The sequence below is a fragment of the Carcharodon carcharias genome, chromosome 26, assembly GCF_017639515.1.
Source record: "Carcharodon carcharias isolate sCarCar2 chromosome 26, sCarCar2.pri, whole genome shotgun sequence".
NCBI classification, from domain to species: domain Eukaryota; kingdom Metazoa; phylum Chordata; class Chondrichthyes; order Lamniformes; family Lamnidae; genus Carcharodon; species Carcharodon carcharias.
Genome location: NC_054492.1, coordinates 37364779 through 37388627, shown reverse-complemented (window position 1 = coordinate 37388627; position 23849 = coordinate 37364779). Strand labels below are relative to the sequence as shown.

At 39.6% G+C, this 23849-nt stretch overlaps 1 protein-coding gene across 1 annotated transcript; it reads left to right on the top strand.

Annotated features, from left to right (window-relative positions):
• Positions 1-2831: 2831 nt before the first annotated feature.
• slc24a5 (solute carrier family 24 member 5) lies at positions 2832-23271 on the top strand. The gene is made up of 9 exons (XM_041175239.1): positions 2832-2991; positions 3175-3354; positions 5798-5881; positions 6376-6479; positions 6920-7020; positions 8307-8590; positions 18494-18700; positions 20556-20657; positions 22955-23271. Exons 1-9 carry the CDS (start codon positions 2832-2834, stop codon positions 23269-23271), a joined length of 1539 nt encoding a protein of 512 aa, XP_041031173.1.
• The last annotated feature ends 578 nt before the right edge of the window (positions 23272-23849 follow it).

The window sequence follows — 23849 nt, the reverse complement described above, 5'->3', positions numbered from 1 at the left end:
CTACTGCATTCACTGCTCCCAATGCGGTTTCCTCTACATTGGAGAGACCAAACGCAGACTGGGTGACCGCTTTGCAGAACACCTTCGGTGTGTCCGCAAGCATGACCCAGACCTCCCTATCTCTTGCCATTTCAACACTCCACCCTGCTCTCATGCCCACATGTCCGTCCTTGGCTTGCTGCATTGTTCCAGTGAAGCTCAACACAAACTGGAGGAACAGCACATCTTCCAACTAGGCACCTTACAGCCTTCCAGACTGAATATTGAATTCAGCAACTTTAGATCATGAAATCTCTCCTTCATCCCCACCCCCTTTCCGATCCCCCTTTTTCCGATAATTTATATTTAAAATATATTTTTCTTTTCCCACCTATTTCCATTATTTTTAAATGTATTTCCATCCATATTTTTATCTCTACCTTTTAGCCTATTTCGATCCCTTCCCCCCACCCCACCCCACCCCCACAAGGGCTATCTGTGCCTGGCTTGTCCTGCTTTCTACCTTTAATGTCACCTATTAGCACATTCCTTAGATAATCACCACCTTCAACACCTCTTTGTCCTTTTGTCAATGACATCTTTTGGGGAGGAGGAAGAGGGGGGGGAGGGGGGATGAAGACTTTGTACTGATCTGCTTGTACTTTTGCTCATTCAGCAAAATGAAGCAGCCTTAAGGATTCATCAGGGGCTCTCGTTTGCTGATAGCCCTAGCTCCTAACTGCAGGATTCACACCCTGTATTTGAATGCACCCTCCCAGAGGCTGCTCTGCAATCCCACCACCCCCCCCCCCCCCCCCAAACTCAGTAAATTGGGGAAGCGGATTGGAATCCACCCCTTCCTTCCTCCTCTTTCCCTCCCAAATCCACCATTCTCTTTCACCTCCCTCCAAACCCTTCCCCTACCCTGTTCCTCCAATTCCCTCCCCCTCTTGCTCCCTGCATTAAAATTTTATCTGCCATGTGTCTGCCTGTTCCACCAGTCTGTCTATATTCTCCTGAAGTATCCTCCTCACGGTTCACAATAAATTCAAGTCTTGCATCATCTTCAAATTTTGAAATTGTTCTATGTACTCCCAGGTCTAGCTTATAAATATTAAAAAGTGGCCCCTCTACTTACTTCTAATGAAGGGGGGGTGGTATATAAAGATTTCCATAATTCATTTAATTTAAATAAGCTTGAATTAATTAGTAAACTGTTGCATAATGAAATTCTAGCTATGCTGAAGTCAAATGATTCAAAATACCACAAGACTCAAAATAAAATACCTGTCAGCACTAATATTTTTCAGTTAAAAAGCAGTTTTACTGATGTTTGGGGACTCAAATGATTAATACATAGGAAAGCAACATAATAGACTTAGAAACAATAGGGCCAACACATTTTCTTCCTACACCTCAAAATTTGGCACAACGCCACTGGACACTCCCTTAGCCCACTGTGGATGTACCCCACAAAAATTGATGTGCATTATGCTACTAATAAGGCCATTGTTAGCTCTGTACTACCCAACTGAGGCAGTCTACCAAATCACAAGGAGCATGACTTATACCAGAAGGGTTTCCAACACCATAGTCAAAAGAGAAAATGTTTCAAAAACCTGAAATTTCATGGGCTATATGCAGTAAAGCCACTAAGCTTTTGACACATATGCTGACTTTTTACAGTGTATAGTGTTAAAAACAAAACATGGAGGGAAAACCATATACTGTAAGAGTCCATGCACAAATTAGGAACAAATCTTAAATGAGATCAACAATTATTTAAATTTCACAGTCCTACAATGAAAGTTTCTTTCCCCGCCTGTCCCCCGTACCTATTTATGCAGTAATTAACTACTATAAAATAGACAATATGAAAATACTTTATTCCCGTGTTGAAACATTATCTTGTATTTAGTCATCTGTTTAGAGGTGATGGATGGTGGAGAGCAGGTTCCTATTCCTGACTACTGACCATAGTCACTGCGGGAAGTGAAGGTGTTTGAATACTGGGTTCCTATCCAAACTAAATGCGCTCCCTATAGCTCGCCCGTGACAGTCACTACCCAGTTTCGATTGAATTCCGGTGACTCGGTCGAAGTAGTGAATCCCAACCCAGCAAAAAAAAATTCAACGCCTTCAGAGGGAAAAAATATACAGGGTCTTTTTTTAAAAAAAAAACCTTGAATTTGTATTTGTGAAAGCACCATTATTTTCATAGTCACGAGAAAATAGTTGTGATTCCAGCAAAGCCAATGATCCAAAAATGATGCGCTGAGGGCAATAAATTTTACTTTGAAACGTAATCAGAGGAATAGGCGTAAAATCATCTTACGTAAGTAAAATGTACTTACGCTGGTTTTTCTACATGTTCCAACCTTGCATTCCAATTTTAATCAAATAACTCTTAAATGCAAAAAGCAGACTTTACCCTGCACTCTGATTTTTTTTCTCCTCTGTCTTAAGAGCTATAAATGAATAGCTGTAACATACAATACACTGTCTGATAAAATTGCAACCTTTCTCCTTCCCTTCAGGGACCGCTCCCTTTCTCAGCTGAGGTTTCTTTCTCTGATCAAGAAGTTAATTGGACCTCCTGGGAAAGCCGTTTGACTCTGATGATTAGTTAGTGCAACTCGTGATCCAAGTCATCTGAGCTCCCATTCAGTCGAATTAAAGGTTACTTGTGATGAGCGTTTCAATCTATCCATGCAATTGCAAATCAAAACCAAACTACTCTGATGATTTACCATCAAACTGTGAACGTGCGGTGACACGAAGAGGTTTAGCAGTACTTATTGCACTTAGAGAGCGTCGTTAAGGGAAAAAGTGGTGAAGGGTTGTGATTAAGGATGAGCACAATGGTAATTCTGGAACCCAGGAAAAGGCGAACTAAAGTGATGGTTCTTGCGGTGGGACTAAGCCTTGTCCTGTATGGGATCGCTCATTTCATTCACAAAGCTGCCTTTTCCAGCCTAAGCACTGCTGAACGACTACGTCGAGCTCTAACGGGTTGGTTTCTATTAACTACCTTAACGAGATCAACACCGATTATTTAAGGGCATACCCCATTATAAGGCTGGTCGTTTAACACGTTCTTGCTGTCAATTTTTGAATTAGTAAATTTGCATATCTAATATCCAGATATGTTTGTGTTCTAATTCCAATGTAATTTCTTTCTTTCTTTCTAAGCAGATAATGTCACCAAGTGCGTGCAGGCTCCCTCATCTGAATTCCCTGAAGGATTTTTTACACTGGAAGAGAGAAGGGAGGGAGGGATAATTATTCACTTTATCATCATCCTCTACACGCTGCTGGCTATTGATATAGTTTGTGAAGATTATTTCTTACCTTCCTTAGAGGTTATCAGTGAATGTAGGTGTAAATGTCAACTATTGTGTATAATAATTTTGCTTCTGGACTACAAAACTTTACTTGCTATTATCACAATTAAGTGTTTACTTTTTCCTATTCCCACATTTATACTAGAAACTGTGCAGCCTAACACCCTTTTGACCAATGGCGGTACTGCCTTTGTAACTCTGAATACCTAACTACACTCTAACCTTTGCTCCCTAAGTCTGTTACTTAACCATAATGCCAAATCAAAGTATGGTATAAAATAATGTATGACTTTTATCTGCCCCACCCCCTTAATACCACTTAATTCGTCTGCCCACTGTATATACAATGCCATTGGAGATGAATTAATATGTGCCACTTTCAAATTACTAAAGTACCATTGCAACAATTTTATGAATAATGTAAGAATTAAGAGTTTGGCAGATGTTAAAGTTTCTATCAGTCTGGTTTATACTACAAAAATGGTAACAAAATTGGGGAATACAGGTTACAAAATTCACATGTCTCTAGCAAAGTTTGACATTAGCTTTTTTCCTGCAAGATAGTGGGTATGTGGAGTAGACTTCAAGAGGAGGGTTCTGATGAAGGGTCAAGGAGCAAGTTTGATCAATAGAATTGTTCCCAATTAAATATTGGGAAGATAGAGGCCAATTTATTTGGTTCCCCATTCCAAACTCTGTTCCCTACCTACCAACCCATCCCTCTCCCTGGCAACAGCTTGGGATTAAACCAGCCTGTTCACAACCTTGGTATAACATTTGACCCTGCGGTGAGCTTGTGTCACTAATATTACCTATTTCCACCTCAGTAACTTTGGCCCTGGCTCAGCTCATCTGCTGAAACCCTCAGTCATGCCTCCCTTACCTCTAGACTTGACTATTCCAATGCACTCCTGGCTGGTCTCCCACATTCTACTCTCTGTAAACTTGAGGTCATCCAAAACTCTGCTGTGCATGTCTTAACTCATACCAAGTTTTGTTCACCTTACCGCCTCTGCTCACTGACCCACATTAAGCAATGTCTTTTATTTTAAAAATTCTCATACTTGTTTTCAAATGCCTCAATGGCCTTGTCCCTCTATCTCTGAATTCTCCTTCAGCCCCACAACCTCCTGAAATACCTGTACTTCTCTAATTCTGGCCTCCTTCAGCATTCCTAATTTTAATTGCTCCACCATTGATGGACATCTTCAGTTGCCTAGGTCCTAAGCTCTTAAACACAACCCCTACAGTTGTCAGCCACTCCATCGCACTTTCCTCCTTTTTAAGGCACTCTTTAAAGCTACTTCTTTGACCAAGTTTTTGGTCATCTGACCGAATATCTCCTTATGTGGCTTAGAGACAAATTTGTTTCATATTGCTCTTGTGAAGTATCTTGGGGGACACTCTCTATTTAGGTACCATACCCTACGGGGACGTTGGCAACAATGGACTTCCATGTTTTAGACCATGGTTATACTTGTTTTGCTACTGCAGTGGTTTTGATCAGGAAACTCTTCCAGTCTTGACACCTGCCATAGGCATATTGGAAGGTTTTGTAGGTTGACACTTAACCTGTTTGTCTGTGTTATGAACGCAGCTTCCTTAGCCAAAAAGTCCTGGGCGGGCAGGGACTCGAACCCGAAGATTCCTGCTCGGGCAGGGAATGCTACCACTGCACCACAGGATCTCTCACCTTGGGACAGTTTATATTAAAGTTGCTATATAAATACTAGTTGTTGTTGAATGAATCTTTCACTCTGGACTTTATATTCTTGTATAATGAAGATTGTTTTTAGGACCTCCTTTATAAGTAGTTTAAGATCATGTGTCCTATTCAATTTAATGTGTGCAATCTACTTTTTTAAATAATAAGGATTTCAGTTTTTCATTGTTAAATGGACACATGATAAAGGTTTGTTTTATCATATAATGTGTACTTTTATTCTTGACTGTGGAGATGGGAAGCTTTGGACCTTGTAAAGAAACAATTCACTCTTGGCCAGTGCACTCAAAACCGCTATACAGCATTCCCTCCTGGACTGAATTTTCTCTCTCTGAGCTCTTCATGTTCCATCTGGATTGCAATTAAAAAAAAAAATTAAATTTCTGCAGTGTACCTTTTGGCATGTACCTGTTACTGTGCCTGGCCTAAAGTTCCAGTTGTATTGCCACTTCTGCAATCAACTACAGTATAACTGCAGAGCTCTGTCTTCATCTTATTATGGAATGCAAACCATGTGAGACTCCTCGGGGTGATCATCTCTCGTCATGTTGGCTTGTTATCTGGTGATACATGTAGCTGCACTGCAATCTGAAGTCAAGTTTGAAAAGAATTGAGGGCCTCTGAACCTCAAGCATTCTGTCAAGTTATTCAAGACAATTTTGTACTTTTTCTTTTAACTGACTTAAATGCATATTTAATTCATCCATCAAATTTCAGTAGTGGAATAATAACATTTGTAATTGATTGTTAGGTCTTGGTCTCTCTCCGGATGTTGCTGGAGCAACATTTATGGCAGCTGGAAGTTCTGCACCCGAACTGGTCACAGCTTTTCTAGGTAACATTTGTACTCCTTTTAATGGGAACATACAAAGATAATATTATTGCCCGGTACATTCCAATTAATGTTCGATGTTCACTTTCGCTTGTGTACGAGTTCAGCATTAACATCTTTCTTTAATGTATTGCATTTGTGTTTAGATTGATTTTTAATGCTTATCTCTAAATGATTTTGAGGAATGCTTTTAAAACTTATTTTGATCCCATTATTTTAAAAATACCTAATTTTATGTTAATTAGAAAAATTTTGAAAAGCGTCTGCAATTGTTCATAATTACAGATTTTGCTATTATACAAAATACATGCATTTTAGAAGTTCCAATCGAAGTGTATTCTTTAAAATTGGACATACATTTAGCTGTATAAGAACTTCCTCTATTAAACTAGACACTCATGGGAACCATTTTACATATAGCTAAACAATGCACTCTGCATATTTGTCAGATGCTAAGTTCCAGAATTTTTCTATCTGATTTTTCTCTCTGCACACAGGAGTCTTTGTGACTAAGGGAGATATTGGAGTCAGTACAATAGTTGGATCAGCAGTTTACAATTTGCTTGGCATCTCTGCTGCATGTGGCTTATTAACTACCATGGTACGTAAAGATAATCCGATACTGACACAATTAAAAGTGAGAAAAGAACACACAATATCTTAGTTTGGCACTTGGAGACCAAGTTGAAGGTCATTGCACTAGTGGTGCAGGAAAAGCAAACTATTATATTACTTCTCATTAAATTATGTATGAAAGATACCAAATTGCAAATAATCCGAATCTAACCAGTTCAAATTTGCTTTAAGATCTTGCATTTATAATTTATTGAAGTAAAGCCCAGTTGCGCAAGAGGTACTGAAACAGAACAGCAATCATGGATTGGGAAAGTCTTCTTGACTGAAACTATGTTTCTAGTATTAAATTTCTCTCCAGTGGTTTAGAAATTATTTTGTAGATTGTCAATTAGTAGGAAAGACCTTATCAGGATTTGAAAAAAAGGTTAAATTCTTGTATTGAGATAATTTTATAAACTGTTCTAGGTTTGCAGGTTGACTTGCTGGCCTCTGTTCAGAGATTGTGTGGCTTATGCAGTCAGTGTTGCAGCACTTGTTCTTATTATCTTCGACAATGCAATTTACTGGTAAGAATTCTGTCTATTATTAAAATAAAGCTTTTAAAAATCTAATTATTTTCCCCACCAAATAATCCAGAGGGTAGGTGTAACACATGAACTGTATGATTTTAATCAGTGATTTGGTTTACTCTTGCTACTGACTTATCAAGGAGGGAGACTCATCCCTGGACTACTCATGGGTACCTCACATTGGCTAGTTCAGATTGTTAAAGCATCTGGCTTTTGGGCATGTCCTTCCATTCGAAGCGATAACTGTTGCCTCATCTGCGGGATAAAGGGCTTTCATTCATCCAAATGCCCCGTGTACTACGTTTAAAAATGTTATATTTTATCTAACATTAACTTGTATAATTGTTGAAACTTTAAAAGAAAAGAACTGCGTGACTGTTTGGACCAGGTGATGCAGTGGGTTAGTAAACTAATCTTTCGTGTCCTAGAACTAGTATTAAAACCAGTAAGATTATCAGTCAGATCTGTCTCAGGATATTGCAAAATGAGGTTAGGATGGTTTCAATCTTGTGGGCACAAAAACGATTAAATTCACTTGGCAGCCACAGTATGATTTGATGTTGGAAGTAATAGTGATGTAGTTTTAGAAGCTCGTCTAAGCCTGGGGCTGTGTGGCAGGAGCTCGAATCTACATGGAGAAGAATAGCAGTATTCTGTTTCCCAGCACTGACGTTCCTTGCCTTTTTAAGCACTAAAACTGTACCAAGAAGAAACTTTGGGATTAATTAAGCAATTTCGTGACTGGGTGGCTTTTTATTTTTTAATATGTGAAATTTAATGATGTCTCTCTTCATCCTCTTTGAAAGTCCATTCCATAAATTCTGTCCATATTGCTCTTTTAATTGGTCTGATTTTAATAGAATGCAAGATGATTTACTCCCACCCTCCCTCACAATCTAGCCAAGAATGGTGAAGCTATCCCTCTGGACAAGGCTGATTGTGAATCTGAATTGAGGTTGGGATTCCACCTTGAACCTCTTGGACTTGGGTCCATTTCTATATAATTACTGGAACCCTCTAATCTATAATTAATAGCTTTTTACATTTTTAACATTTTTTCCTTGAGTATAACTTGTTAAAGCAAAGCCTGAACAGTTGTACAAGTTGTCAACTCATATATATTTGCAAATAATTATCACAGCTCCTGGTCCCTGTAATAATAAAATGTTAAACACCCAGTATGTAGGTCAAATTAACTTTTATATTACAATGCTGAGCGCAACACTGATCACAATGCATGAATTAATTGGTATTTATATACATTGCCTGTTCTGCCTTTTTAGGTACGAGTCTGCTTTGATGTTATTGATCTATGCATTATACATTGTGGTTCTGTGCTTTGACATTCGAATAAACCAGTACCTAATGGAGAAATTTAGCCCATGCAGCGTCTGTCTAACACAAACAGTGGAAGAAGACAATGAGCAGCAACCACTGATAGATTGGCAAGGAAAAAATGGGCCGTTGGTACATCGGCGTTCTCGATCAGACAGTGGGATCTTTCAAGAAGATTCTGATTATTCCCAACTCTCTCTCAGTTTACATGGGCTCTCTGAGATTATTGAAGGTAACACAATAACTAACCATTTGGTTCACATGGAAAAGTTTACATGTGTGTTCATCTGCTTTGGATACATAGAAAAACATATTTTCTGAAGAGGAAATTTTTGTGTTTGGTCAGTGAGAAAAGTAAACATCAGGAAATTATCTATTTTTGTACTTGGTGTCAATATAAAAACATTCAGGAATCACCTGAATAAATAATAATCCATTAAATGTGGATTAAGACATCTATTCAAAACAATTAGTTTTAACCTCTACCTCCAATGTGATTTTCTTTTTCCCAATTCGCACCTTTTGAGGCTGAGCAAAACTTCACTTCTGTATTGAATTTGTGCTATGGTCATGACCACGAGAAACTATATTTGATTAGAAAAGTGTTGTACTAATTTGCCACAGGACACCTGTACACTTAACATTTCTCAGTGACTGGCTTGTTAAGCTTTCAAATCGCTGATCATTTGACATTTTCTATCGAGTCTGCTCTCAAAGTGATGCCATACTTTAGCATTGCCTTTGGTATCACTATATATAGGATGGGACAGAGAGCTGGGGAGTGGGGCCAATTGTTTTGCCCTTTCAAAGAGCTAGCCATGAGTATGATGGGCTGAATGACTCCTTCTTCAGTGCTGTATTGTTTTAATTTGAGGGGAGGTGGTAGTGTTAATGTCACTGAACTAGTAATCCAGAGGTCCAGCTTAATGCCTTGGGGGCATGGGTTCAAATCCCACACGGCAACTGGTGAAATTTAAATTCAATTAATAAATCTGGAATTGAAGGCTAGTCTCAGTAATGGTGACCAAGAAACTATCATTGAATATTGTAAAAACCCATTTGGTTCTCTAATGCCCTTCCCTTAGGGATGGTAATATGCCACCCTTACCCGGTTTGGCCTATTTGTGATCCAGACCTCAGCAATGTGGTTGACTCTCAATTGCCCTCTGAAATGGCCAAGCAAGCCACTCATTTCAAGAACAACTGGGGATGGGCAACAAATGCTGGCCTTGCCAGTGACGCCCACATCCCATGAAAGCATAAAGGGAATAAAAACCTATTTTGCAGGCTTGATGAGACAATGATTGAATAAGTGCGTTGAATATGCAGGTAACTTCCTTTATTTTGAATGTTCAGGATAACGTGGTGAGTCCATGGAAAATTCTCTTCAAATTCCTGGGATCCCTAATGGAGAAAGGTTGGGTCTAAACCCATTGGAAATTAGGAAGAATGAGAGGTGATCTTATTGAAACATAAGAGATCCTGAGGGGACTTGACAGGTGGATATTGAGAGGGTGTTTCCCCAAATGAGAGACTAGAACTAGGGTACTCAATTTAAGAATAACGGAGATGAGATTTTCTTTCTCTGCGGGTCATTAGTATGTGGAATCTTCCCCAGAGAGCAGTGGAGGCTGAGTTAGATTATTTTGTTGATAGCCAAGGGTTGTTGGGGGACAGACAGGAAAGTAGAGTTGAGACCACAATGAGATTAGCCATTAACTTGAATGGCAGAGCAGGGTCGAATAGTCGTCTACCACTTCCAAGTCCCCTGTTCCCATGGGTTGAATAAACATGCACCACACTAAAGGTTGAATTGGTGGCTTGAAATTTGATTATCCTCACTTATGAAGATAAAGTTGTGTCCAAGTTGTTTCCAAATAAGTTAATGCTCTGCACAAATGCAGCATTCAGAAATGTTAGCACACTAGATTGAATTATCTTGATGTTTTCAATAGAATCCTGCATAGATGAGTTTTTTTTTATTCGTTCATGGGATGTGGGTGTTGCTGGCTAGGCCAGCATTTATTGCCCATCCCTAATTGCCCTTGAAGGTGGTGAGCTGCTTTCTTGAACAGCTGCAGTAGGTACACCCACAGTGCTGTTAGGAAGGAGGGTTCCAGGATTTTGACCCAATGACAGTGAAGGAACGGTGATATATTTCCAAGTCAGGATGGTGAGTGACTTTGGAGGGGAACCTGCTGGTGGTGATGTTCCCATGTATCTGCTTTCCTTGTCATTCTAGGCAGTGGAGGAGTGGAAGGTGCTGTCAAAGGATCCTACGTGAGTTGCTGGAGCACATCTTGTAGACGGTGTACACTACTGCCACTGTGCGTCAGTGGTGGGGGGGGGGAAATGTTTGTAGTGAATGGGGTGCCAATCAAGAGAGCACCTTTGTCACAGACGTTGTCGAGTTGCGAGTGTTGTGGGAGCTGCACTCATCCAGGCAAGTGGAGAGTATTCCATCACACTCCTGACTTGTGTCTTATAGATGGTGGATTGGCTTCAGAGAATTGGGAGGTGAGTTACTCTGCAGAATTCCCAGCTCCTGACCTGCTCTTGTAGCCACAGCATTTATATGGCTGGTCCAGTTCAGTTCCTGGTCAAAGCTAACCCCCTAGATGTTGCTAGTGGGGGATTAACACTCAATGACATTACCATTGCTGAATTTCAACCTGTTCAACCTTTCCTCACAAGACAAGTCCTTGATCCCAGGAATGAGTCGAGTCAGCTTTCTCTGAACTGCGCAATTATATCCTCTTTTCAAATAAGGAGACCAAAACTGTACACGGTACTATAGTCTGGATGTGGTCTCATCAATGCCCTGTACAACTGTAGCAAAACATGCCTATTTTTATATTCCATTCCTCCTGCAGTAAATGATAACATTCCACTTGCTGCCTTAATTGCTTGCTAACTGCATACTAGTTGTGATTCATGTCCCAGATCCTTTTGTACCACTGAGTTCTGCAATCTCTCTTCGTTTAGATAGGATACTGCTTTTATATTCTTATTTTCCTACTTTATGCTCCGTCTGCCAATTTGGTGCCCCACTCAATCAACCCTTTGTAGAGTCTTTACCAGCTCTTGATAGTTTACTTTCCTACTTGGTGTTATCAACAAATTAGCTACTGTACATTTGGTCCCTTCATCCAAGTCATTGATATAAATTGTAAATAGTTGAGGCCCCAGCACAAATCCCTGTGGCACTCTTGCATTACAGCTTGCCACCTGGAAAAACAATCCATTTATCCCTCTGCTTCCTGTTAGCTAACTAACCCATGTTACTATGTTACACCATGTGCTCTTCTTTTGTGTAATAAACTTTTGAACCTTATCAAATGCCTTTTGGAAATCCATGAACATCACATCTACAGTCTCCCCTTTTATCCACATTGCTTGTTACTTCCTTAAAGAATTGTAATAAATTAGTTAGACATGATTTCCCTTTCGCAAAACCTTGTTGACTCTGCCTGATCCTGTTATGATTTTCTAAGTCAAAAATACCTGAAAAAACTCAGCAGGTCTAGCAGCATCTGCGGAGAGAGACACAGTTAAAGTTTTGAGTCAGAATGACCCTTCAACAGAACTAAGTAAAAATCGAAGAGAGGTGAAATAAAAGCTGGTTGATTTTCTAAGTATTCTGCTATAACCTGCTTAACAATGAATTCTAGCAATTTCCTTTTGTCAGATATTAGGCTAACTGGCCTAGTAGTTTCTTGCTTTTTCTCTCCCCTCCCAAGGTGTTACATTTGCTATTTTTCCAATCTGCTGGGACCCTTTCAGAATAACTTTGAAATATTTCAACCAATGTCTGTACTATATTTGCCACTTCTCTTAAGACCCTAGGATGTAGGCCAAGACTTTTCAGCCAGTAGGTCTAATAATTTTCTCTGCACCCTTTCTGGTGAAGGTGATCCTTCCTCCCAACTCTTGATTTTCAGGTATCTTTAAGAAGCTTGCTAAGTCTTCTACAGTGAAGAGATACAAAATACATATTCACTGTCTCTGCCATTTCCTTGTTTTCCATTGTCAATTCCAACACTAGCTTTTTTCCTATTAAGTACTTGTAGATACTATGTTATATTACTAGCTAGCTTTCTCTCATACTCTACTTTTTTTAGTCAACCTTTGGGAAGATTCTAAGAACCAGCAATCTTCTGACTTACTAATCTTTGCAGATTTGTACGGTGTTTTTTTCAATATGATACTATCCTTAACTTCCTTGTTTAATGATGTATCTTTCTCACTGGGGCAAATCTTTTGAGAGTCAATATCTCCTTGAAAGTCTGCAACTGCATCTGTATGGTCCTACCTTTTGATGTAGTTTCCCAGTTCACTTTATCTTGCTCTACCTTCATACCCTTAATTTTATTTAGCTTTGAAACGCTAGTCTTAGACTATACTTCTTCCCTTCAAACTGAACACGTTATGATCGCTGTTGCCTAGAAGCATCTTTCTTTACCATGAGGTTATTGATTTAATTGTGGCTCATTGCACATTACCAGGTCTAGAATAGCCTCCTTCCCTGGTTGTCTCCAGAATGTACTACTATAAAATTGCTCCATATACACTCTCAAACTAATTTTCCAGCTACCTTTGCCAATCTGATTCCCTCAATCTACGTGTAGATTTAAAGTCATCAATGATTTCTCGTGGTACTTTTCTTACACACCCCATTTCTTCCTGTATACTCTGTCCCACAGCGTTAACTACTGTTAAGGGGCCTCTACACTGTTTAGTGTAGATTTTGAAATGATTGCTACCTTCTGTAGTTTCAAAAATGTTGAGCTGTTATTTCTATAGGATGAATCCTTTTCAACAAATGATTAGATTACGCTAACATGAATAATATTAAAAACTAAGCTATGTTCAGAACTTTTAAATTATAGACCCAAAAAGGCTAAACTGACTTGCCCTCATTCTTCAAAAAAAAATCACTTTGCATTTCACAGGATGATTATGGTGATCACTATTCATCCATCCAGAGTGATCTTTTCAGTTTCTCTTCCTCACCAAGGATTTCAGACCTTTTCACCACTACTTTTACTGGAGATCTGCCAGATCTTTGATCTTAACATCAATCCTCCATTACCTCCATCAATCCTCAAATATGGGGAGGCAGGGGGTGCAGTAGTATTGTTTTTGGACTAGTAAGCCTAAGACCCAGGGTAATGCTCTGGGGACCTGAGTTCAAATCCCACCATGGTAGATGGTGGAATTTGAATTCAATAAAAATTCTGGAATTTAGTGTCTAATGATCATGAAACCACTGTCAATTGTCATAAAAATCCATCTGTTTCACTGTCACATGTAGGCCAGACTAGGTAAAGACAGAAGATTCCTTTCCCTAAAGGACATTAGTGAACCAGGTTGGTTTTTAAAATGCCATCTGAAGTGGCCTAGCAAGCCACTTAGTTGTATCAAACCACTACGAAATCTATAAGGAATAAAACCAGATGGAACCAGAGCCACTCCACACTGGAAACAGCAATGGCAAATGCAGCCCTATCAACCCTGCAAAGTCCTCCTTGCTAACATCTGGGGGTTTGTGCCAAAATTGGGAGAGCTGTCCCACAGACTAGCCAAGTACCAGCCTGACATAGTCATCCTCATGGAATCATACCTAACAGATAATGTCCCAGACACCACCATCACCATCCCTGGGTATGTCTTGTCCCACCGGCAGACCAGGCTCAACCAGAGGTGGCAGCACAGTGGTGTACAGATGGGAAGGAAGCATTAAGGGTGGCAAGGGCACAGTACATACTCTGGGTACATCACAAAGAGTGGTTCCACGACTGACGAAGCTAGCCAAGTCCTAGACTGGGTCTGTGGCACGTGATGAGGGGACCAACAAGAGGGAAAAACATACTTGACCTCATCCTCACCAAATCCAGGCTTGGGCTGACAGTGGCAAATAACATTTGCGTCACACGAGTGCCAGGCAATGACCATCTCCAACAAGAGAGAATCTAACCATCACCCTTGATGTTCAATAGTATTATCATCACTGAATCCCCCACTATCAACATCCTGGGAATTACCATTGACCAGAAACTGAACTGGACTAGCCATATAAATACTGCGGCTACAACAGCAGGTCAGAGGCTAGGAAACCTGTGGCAAGTAGCTCACCCCTTGATTCTCCAAAGCCTGTCCACCATCTACAAGGCACAAGTCAGGAGTGGGATGGAATACTCCCCACTTGCCTGGATGAGTGCAGCTCCAACAACACTCAAGCTTGACATCATCCAGGACAAAGCAGCCTGCTTGATTGGCACCCCTTCCACAAACATTCACCCCCTTCACTACTGACACACAGTGGCAGCAGCATTTACCATTTATAAGATGCACTGTAAGAACTTGCCAAGCAGCTTCCAAACATACAACTGCTACCATCTAGAAGGACAAGGGCAGCAGATGCATGGAAACTCCCCACCTTGAAGTTGCACTCCAATCCACTCACTATCCTGACTTGGAAATATATCACCGCTCTTTCATTGTCACTGGGTCAAAATCCTGGAACTCCCTCCCTCTCAGCACTTTGGATGTACCTACACTACATGGACTGCAGCAGTTCAAGAAGGCAGCTCATCACCGCCTTCTCGAAGTCAATTAGGGATGGGCAATAAATGCTGGCCTAGCCAGTGAATGCCCACATCCCGTTAATGAATTTTTAAAAACTTTTTTTATTGATTTGACCCTGCGTCCAGTTGTCCTACTCGTGCAATTAACCTGAAAGATTTCATCCTGAATTTATATTGAAGCTAACAATCTGAAAAGCACCCTCTCATCAGCCAAAATTTAAAGATTTCTAGACCGTGAAGACCAGATTTTAAGGTGATTGGAAGAAGAAGAACCAGAAATGACCTGGAAGAGAAACTATTTTTTTTACACACCTAGTGGTTAGGAACTGGAATGCACCTGAGTGTGGCAGCAGACTCGAACTTGGCTTTCTAAAGGGAGTTGAATAACTATCTGGAGAAAAATATTTGCAGGGCTGTGGGGAAAATTTGGACTTTTCCAGCAGGGACCTGATAGGCTAAATGCCCTTCTGTGCTGTAACCATTCTGATTCTAGGTCCAAGTCTTCTATGCACACTTTCTAATGTATGTGACACTGCAGTGGAATTATATTCCACACTGTTTAAACTCTGTAGGGAATATAATGCTTCTGACCAACTTAAATTCATGAGCCCAGCTAGACCTTGACTCCAAGTTGAACTATAACCTAGTGCTACTGCAGTATGAAGAAAAACAATGAAAAAAGTTAAATAATTGTAGAATTGGTGGTTAAAAATTATCTTTCACTGTTCACATAAAAGCCAAAAGTATTGCAAATGCTGAAGCATCAACTTAAATCAGTCAGCCAGTATCTGTTGACGTTTTGTGCTTCCCCTCCTTCAGCACTGAAAAAAAAGATAAACAAGTCTATTAATAGAATTGGGAAAGGGGAGGGGTAACAAAAAGATGTTCTTTGTGGAACATCTGCCCTTTGTGATTGTGTAACCCTAGACTAGATATGCTTGCTGGCTGATTGTAGTCAAAGATCTTCTTAGTTAAGTAATCGAACAAAGTATTAAAGAAATTTTAAGCACCAAGGTGGTGTAAATAACTAACCCATGTCAAAAACAGAATTACCTGGAAAAACTCAGCAGGTCTGGCAGTATTGGCGGAGAAGAAAAGAGTTGACGTTTCGAGTCCTCATGACCCTTCAACAGAACTGAGTTATGTTAGGAGAAAGGTGAAATATAAGCTGGTTTAAGGTGGTGGGGGGGTGGGGGTGTGGTTGTAGGGACAAGCAAGCAGTGATAGGAGCAGATAATCAAAAGATGTCACAGACAAAAGAACAAAGAGGTGTTGAAGGTGATGATATTATCTAAACGAATGTGCTAATTAAGAATGGATAGCAGGGCACTCAAGGTACAGGTCTAGTGGGGGTAGGGTGGAAAGACTAACAGGGCATAAAAGGTATAGATAATTAGGCAGGCCTAATTAAAAGGTGGGAAAATGGGAGAGGTGCAAAAGAAAAGCAAAATAATGTGGATGCTCAAAATCCGAAACAAAAAAAAATTCTGGAAATGCTCAGGCAACATGTGTGGATATAACAGAGGCTCTGATGCTGTGGGTGCAGGTTCTTTTCAAAGCCAAAAGATCAGGTTTAAAATCAAAACACAAGATTCTGGCAGAGTACAGTATGTCCAAAGATGGAGGATAGCTTAACAAAGGGAGCAGGGCACCTGGCCAACACTACTTTGCCAGCTCTTGCTGTTTAAATTACATTCCCAGGTTTTCTATCTCTCCCATTTTTTCCTTGGGTTTCCCATTACTTAAGTTATTCACATATCCATTGTTTCTTTTTAATCTGCTGTATTTTTTTTTAAACTTCCTGTTGCTTCATCTTGAGATGTTTTGCAACGTCATTCAACAAGCATTCCACTTGTATTTCTTTTCTTCTACGTTATTTTCCCATTTCTACCCATATTCAATTTAAATTTCTGCTCTACATTCGACCATATATCACATCTCTAGATGCTGGCCTGCCCTGTGTGTTTTTGGATTCTCGTCTTTGTGAAATAAATGTCTCCTTTATAAGCTGGTTTACTATTTAATTAGATCTAATGCACTGATGCATTTCATCCTGTTATGGCCAGCCCCCGAGCACTTTTTACCCCCAATTTGATATGATCCTGGACAAGGAACCACAAATTGTTATGCTCCCAGGTGAGGAGGGATGAACTGGCTTCGCTTATTTATTTAACCCTTTTGATTGATCGCAACAAGATTAATTTAAGAAAGATCCCTTGCCTCGTGGATACCTTTTCCCAATCCAAATGTATTTTGTGTTCTAAAGGAGCCAATTTAACCAGGTTTTCTTGAGTCAAAGTGTGAGTTTATTAGTTACGAAAACGTGAGGGGGGGAAAAAAATAATAAAAACACATAGATTGGAAATGACAAGTCAGTCCAGAAATAAAGGTTTTTAAAAAAAAAAAGTTTATAAATCTGTCTTTTGGCTTGTCCGTGAGTCATAGACGGTGAAATGTTGTGACTGTAAAGTTGGGTGATTCCAGTGGAACTGACTTCGGCAGTTAAGCGGTGGGTTTGGAGACTCTTGGTTCTGCAGGTTAGCTGAAAGGAGTTGTCCTGTTTTCTTTTTGACTGTGGCTTTGCTGACTTGTGACTTGCTTCCAGCAATCAGAGAGAGAGAGAAGACTTTACCTGCGAGCACAGGGATGCCTAGTTGATCTTCAGCTGTGACCTTCACTGTACACCCTCTCACCAGGCCTGGAACACCAAAACTAGCGTGCACAGACCAGGATGCAGTTGGCTTTTAGCCCCTTTTTCTTGTGTATTCCGAGAAGGGAAAAAACAAACATATATCTTTCGCCAAGATCTGCTCTCTTCCCAGCTCTCATGTCCTCAGTCTGGGATACAACTCGCAGGAGATGGCAATCAGCCTTCATTATCTCCACAACCACAGGCAATTACAGTTCAGTTTTTGCATTGCAACTTTTCCTTTGAAGTGTCTCTATCTGAAGTAGGCCTTGACACCCTTTAAGGTATGACATTCCGTTCTCTGGACCAGTTGGTTAAGTATAATCCACATAGGAATTTTCCAGCACGTGGTTACTTTACATCTTGGCCAGCTTTTGCTTGTAGGTCCTTTTTTTTAAAAAAAGCACTTCTTACTTAAATCCAAATATGTCTAAGTAATTTGGGCTATGGTTTGCTGTCATGACCATCCAAAATGTTTGGTTTATTTGAGTAAGGTCAGCCAGGATCTAATTGAATGGCATAACGTGTTCAAGGGTTGAATGGCTGCCTTCTGTTCCCATGTTAGAGGCCAACTTATCAAAACAGTTCTAATGAAGGATTCATACCTGAAATGTCAACTCTCTTCTCAGCACAGAGCTGCTGAGTGTTTCCAGGAACTTTTGCGTTTCAACATTTATCAACTTAATACTTTATATTTTTAACATGGGAAAATGTTCCAAGGCACTTCACACAGAAGTCCGAGGGAGGAAAAATTTAAGCTGGATGGCAACATTGGATTCCACAGCATAAAACTATGATCTGGATGTTCTTTTAATACTGGAATTATTTGACCATTTTTGTTTGAAATCTGTATATACAGATGAATCTCGTGTTTTTGTAATGCCTGAATCCGATACAAAGCGAATCATGTGGGTACTCTCTCTTCCCATCGCTGCATTGCTGTCCATAACGACCCCAGATTGTCGCAGACATCAATGGAGAAAGTGGTTTATGCTAACTTTTTTCATGAGTGCTGTGTGGATTTCTGGATTTACATACGTGTTGGTTTGGATGGTATCTATAGTAGGTAAGAACAATCTCAATTATACATAATTCAATGTATCTCTTGGTATAAATAAAATTTCAGTGCTTTGCCTCTTGATAGTGTTTGTAAAAGTTCACTTTCACAATGATTCTTAATACCCCTATATAAGCCTGGCTTACATTTACTTATCGGTCAAGTGACCTTTTCCTGTTTCAAATTTGTCCACCATATCAGTTTTACTAGTAACCATTGTGGAAACTAAAATTTGCAGTAACAGATTCTCTTATCAGGCCACTAACTTTGCATTGCATACCAACAATCTTAACTTTAAGACTTGCTAAACCCACTCTACAAACTTTTAGATAATGAAAAACTTGGCTGGGTCCAGTAACCACAAAGAAAAGGTACTAAACATCTGACTATATGTAATTGCCTTTGAGTGCTAAGGGGCAGCGGGAAGGACATCTGGCTGTGAAACTACCCTCCCAATTGAAAAAAATTGTGGTTGATAGGAAGGTGATCAAGCAGTATTGTAATGACCCCACATAACATAGAAAAGCTGTCAGGAGAAAGGAAAGGAGTGCTCACAGACACTGCTACACTCACTTTGGAAAGCTACAGGTTTTAAAATGTCAATTATTGTGTTTCACAGAATTATGCTTGCAGGTAAAAGCATATTGGAATAGTCTTGCACTGGACCTTGTAATAAATGGAAATATATTGGCTTCCCATTTTCTTTATTGTCCTCAGTATTGACTGGCACAGCAAGAGATAAATATAAGGACAATGTATTTGCTATATAGACTATTTTTAAATTTGTGCAGAATGTCAATGGACAAACCAAAGGTTTCCAATATGCTAATACATGAGCAACAAACATAAACAAATGGTTAAGTCTGGATTTAAGCATATTGGTGACCATGCTGTGCTAATCTTCAAATGAGATGTTTTTCGTGGTGTTTGAAGGATAAAGTTGGCCAGGGCACAGGAAGAACATCCCTTCAAATAGTGGCATGAAGATACCTTATAGCCACCTGAAAAGCCACTTATCTAATGGCACCTCTGACCTTAACGGCACTCGCTGTGCAGCAATAAAACATTTTAACAAACCTTTGTGTATTCACATTTCATGAAGCTTTTGTGTATTTGATTGTGTGGTGCAGGAATGCATTAATGCACTTTACTCCCTATCATACAGTAAAACAGACAGTGCTGGATATACTGCATGGGTTGCCATACTGTGTAAATAGATGGGGAAGGTTAACTGGGGGAGGCCCTTCATTTGAGGATTTTAAATGTAATGTTAATCTGCTGGGAACTGCCAGAATTTTTGTTTTTATAGCAGGTTGCACAAACTGTTTTGAACCTGGCTATTCTGTTGTAAATTAGTTGGGAACAAACAATGTTGGTGAAAGTTTATACATGCACTTAAGGGCCCAACATGAAGTATTAGCAAGTCTCAAATTATGGCAATTGATGATGCAACTTGCAGCACAGAAAATAAATATTGCAAAACTTGAATGAGTACACAATTTAAGTGTGAGCAGAATTTCATGGCCTTTCTCTTGAGCTATGTCAGAGAAAATGTGGGCCTCCGAAGCTGAAAGTTGGCATGCTGTATCAAACCATGTGATATCAACTGATTTGAAATCTGAAAATAAGACTATTGTGCTGAGATTGCAGAAGACAATCCTGTGACTATCTGATCAAAACTTGAAAACGTAAATTGTAAAGAACTGGTTTACTCTACAAGGCCTGTCCTTTGTTAAATCCTTGAATGTTTAATTTTCAAATATTGAGTTTATACAGCTATTACTAAATGCAGTCTGTGGGAGGGGATGGGTGTTAACTATCTCAGACAACTTAACACTAAATACTGCTTGAACATTTAATTCAGGAGAAACCCTGGAAATTCCTGAGACAGTGATGGGTCTCACACTGTTGGCAGCAGGCACCAGTATTCCAGACACAGTGGCCAGTGTACTCGTTGCCCGAGAAGGTAGGAATACGTTTTTAATGCAAAACAAAAGTAACCGATTTTTACGCATATGTGGAAAAACAACCAAAAAAAAAGGTAATTGATGCTAGAAATCTGTTATTCAGCAGCATATTAAAGGTAACTATTTTGTGCATTGCGTTTCGGTATTAAATTATCTTAGACATTTTTAAATGTGAAACTGCAAGGGAAGATTTAATAGAACGCAAAACCTCCAAAGATGTGGTGCAAGAGACATGAAGGGTACTATCTACTTAAGCTAAATGGGTTTTGTTAATGAGACTGTTAATAATTGAACAATTATAGGGCAGCTTTTGGTGCCACCTCTCTTCTGTCCTCATTACTGTCCACTATCCCTGCTGCAGACAACATTTATTAAAAATGCAATTGGCTGCTTGCTGAGTTTTGTTTTGTATCAGTAGAGGTATACTGAAACCTAGCTGAGATCATTTACCTCCGATCAAAGTTGCAGCATTAAAGTTCGAAAAGACTTGCTGCAGTTTCATGAAGTTGTTTCCCTCTTGACCGAGGGAATTGCTTTTCCTTTTAAATGTAGCATTTTTAAAAGTTATTTGATTTAAATTTTATAAAAATAGATGATGTATACACTTGTACAATATTACTTTCTCCTTCAGAAATGACATCTGCTCAGAAATAGCAACACAATACCTGCCAGAACATGGGCAGAGAGGTTGAGGAGTTCTCTCTTCAGGAATTCAAGTAAAAAAACAAATTGAGTTTTTTTTTTGTCTTAGATACAAAGTCACTATTACTGAGGACCCCAGAAAGAAGCATCCCTTTTGTTTCGACTGTTTGATTGGAGATTTCAATCCCTATTTTGCATTCCCTGAGAGCTGTTTTTTTATCATATTTTATGATAGACAGAATGTAACTCAAGTGCAAGGAAAGTCTTGCAGAAGGCACCTTGCAGAAAAATATTAACTGCTACAATTGCAGGTTGAATAACTTCCTGTCAGAGAACCTGATGGCACAACAGCCTTTTCAAACCTCCAGACTTTTGCATAAAAATCATGGCTGAACTCCAGTGGAGTACTGAGGGAGTGCTGCACTGTCAGAGGTGCTGTCGTACAGACGAAATGTTTGCCTTCACAGGTGGATCTAAAAGATTTCATGGCACTATTTCAAAGAGGAGTAGGGGAGTTTCCCCCAGTGACCTGGTCAATATTTACCCCCATTCAACATCATAATGACTAGATAATCTGTTTTTTATCAGATTGATGTTTGTAGGAGCTTGGTTTAGCTGCCACTTTTCCCATGTTATAACAATGGTTATTACTTAAAAGTAAATGTAAGTCTTTATTTCTGCCTACAAAATTTAAACAAGATACAATAATAAACTTTAAGGTACAAATAGAACAGAATTGCCTGGGTTAAAAGGCCAGAGTTCCAGGGGTTAGACTGCAGTTCTGGCACCTTTACTTTAGATTCAGTAATAGACACACTTCCTGTAAAATTAGCAGCAAGAAGCACTCCTAATTTTCAAAGGAGTTTGGTAAATTGGTGTGGTAAGTTTTTAAGAAATAGATGTACCATATCTTAATCTCTCCATCACTGCTCTGCTCTATCATTATCTCTGTGCTGGCTGACACCTGGTCTTCCGAGCTGCAATTTTCACTTATTAAACATCAATACTGAAGTTGCCTTCAACACCTGCCAATAAATTCACTATTTGTGGCCTTTGGAACACTTGAGTGCCAATTGTCTCCACTGCTCATCTTCCTGTCAGCCACTGCCTCATGTAAACCAGACTGTTCAACCTCAGCATCCCATCTTATTCTAAATTGAGCATTAAACCCCATATCCACTCTTATCACACAGCATTTCTACCTCTGTCCCATCACCCACCTCTATCTGTCTGCTGTCAAAATTCTCAAGACTCTTTGGCTTTCCATCTCCATCAACTTAAGCTCATCCAAAACTTATTCTATCCTGCACCACTCATTCACAAACAATACAGATTTACCAGCCTTGGGGAGACCAGAGCTAATGCCTCAAGATCCTTTTCTTTAAAAAGCCCTGTCAAATGCTCCTGCTCCTAAACTTCTCTACCCCTGCCATCGAGGACTGTTAAATTCCCCAGACTCTGGATTTCTCTTTCTAAACTCTGTGCCCCTCTCTTTCCAAGACCCTTCACCTTTGACCAAACTTTTAGTCACTATTCAGTACGCTGTCATCTTGTCTGATTACACTTAGACAAAGGTACAATATAAAAGAGGTATTGGAATTTGATTTGCTTTACTATGATAATAAATACAACATTTTTCTTCCCCAACTCACAGGCAAAGGAGATATGGCAATGTCGAACATTGTAGGTTCCAATGTATTTGATATGCTCTGTCTTGGCATACCCTGGTTTGTAAAAACTGCATTCATTGATGCAACGCCTGTAAAAGTGAACAGCAATGGCTTGACCTACACAACAGCTTCTCTCCTCCTTTCCATTATCTTCATGTTTGTGGTGATTAAAATTAATGGATGGAAACTAGACAAGAAACTTGGAGCAACATGCTTGTTCGCTTATGTGGTTTTTCTCACCATCTCCATTCTAAATGAACTGGGAATACTAGGCAACATTCTCATAAGGACATGTGATTAATTACATTTGCGCATTTGTTTATAACCAAAGATGAAGTTTTTAAATAAATTTTTTCCCTTTTAATAACTGAAGTTGAAGATAACAAGTGCTTCACTGAACACAATCATCTCCCACATCTGAGCCCAGCTTTCCAAGAACACTTATTTCAACCAGGTATCCACCCTACCACAGCCTTAATCGGTCACAAATAACTTGCTCTTATCTTTTTTCCTACCTGTCTACACCCTTTAACCACACCATCAACTCCTCCACCTCCTTCAGCTGAGTGAGACTGCCCTAGTTTGATTCCATTCTTGCTCATCCAATTATTACTAGAGAATCACTGAACTGGCTTCTTTCCCCATTCCTGTTCTCAACTACATGCTGCCACTCGGTGACATTATCCAAAGATGTTAGGTTCCACATTTCTACTGACAATTCTAATCACCAGCCCTCCACTGTGGTACCAGATTACTTTTGATGATAACCAGGCCTAGATGAGCCAAAATTTCCTCCCATTAAGCACCAAGGCTGACACCATTATCTTGCACACCCCCCCCCTCCACAAAAACTGTTAACTAACCACCAATTCCAGCTCT

Bases quoted from the DNA above. Each gene is read 5' to 3' on its own strand.
- slc24a5 (XM_041175239.1), top strand. From the start codon at position 2,832: ATGAGCACAATGGTAATTCTGGAACCCAGGAAAAGGCGAACTAAAGTG. The intron at 2,992-3,174 runs GTTGGTTTCTAT...CTTTCTAAGCAG, and splicing joins ACTACGTCGAGCTCTAACGG to ATAATGTCACCAAGTGCGTG. The intron at 18,701-20,555 runs GTAAGAACAATC...CATTTAATTCAG, and splicing joins TTGGATGGTATCTATAGTAG to GAGAAACCCTGGAAATTCCT.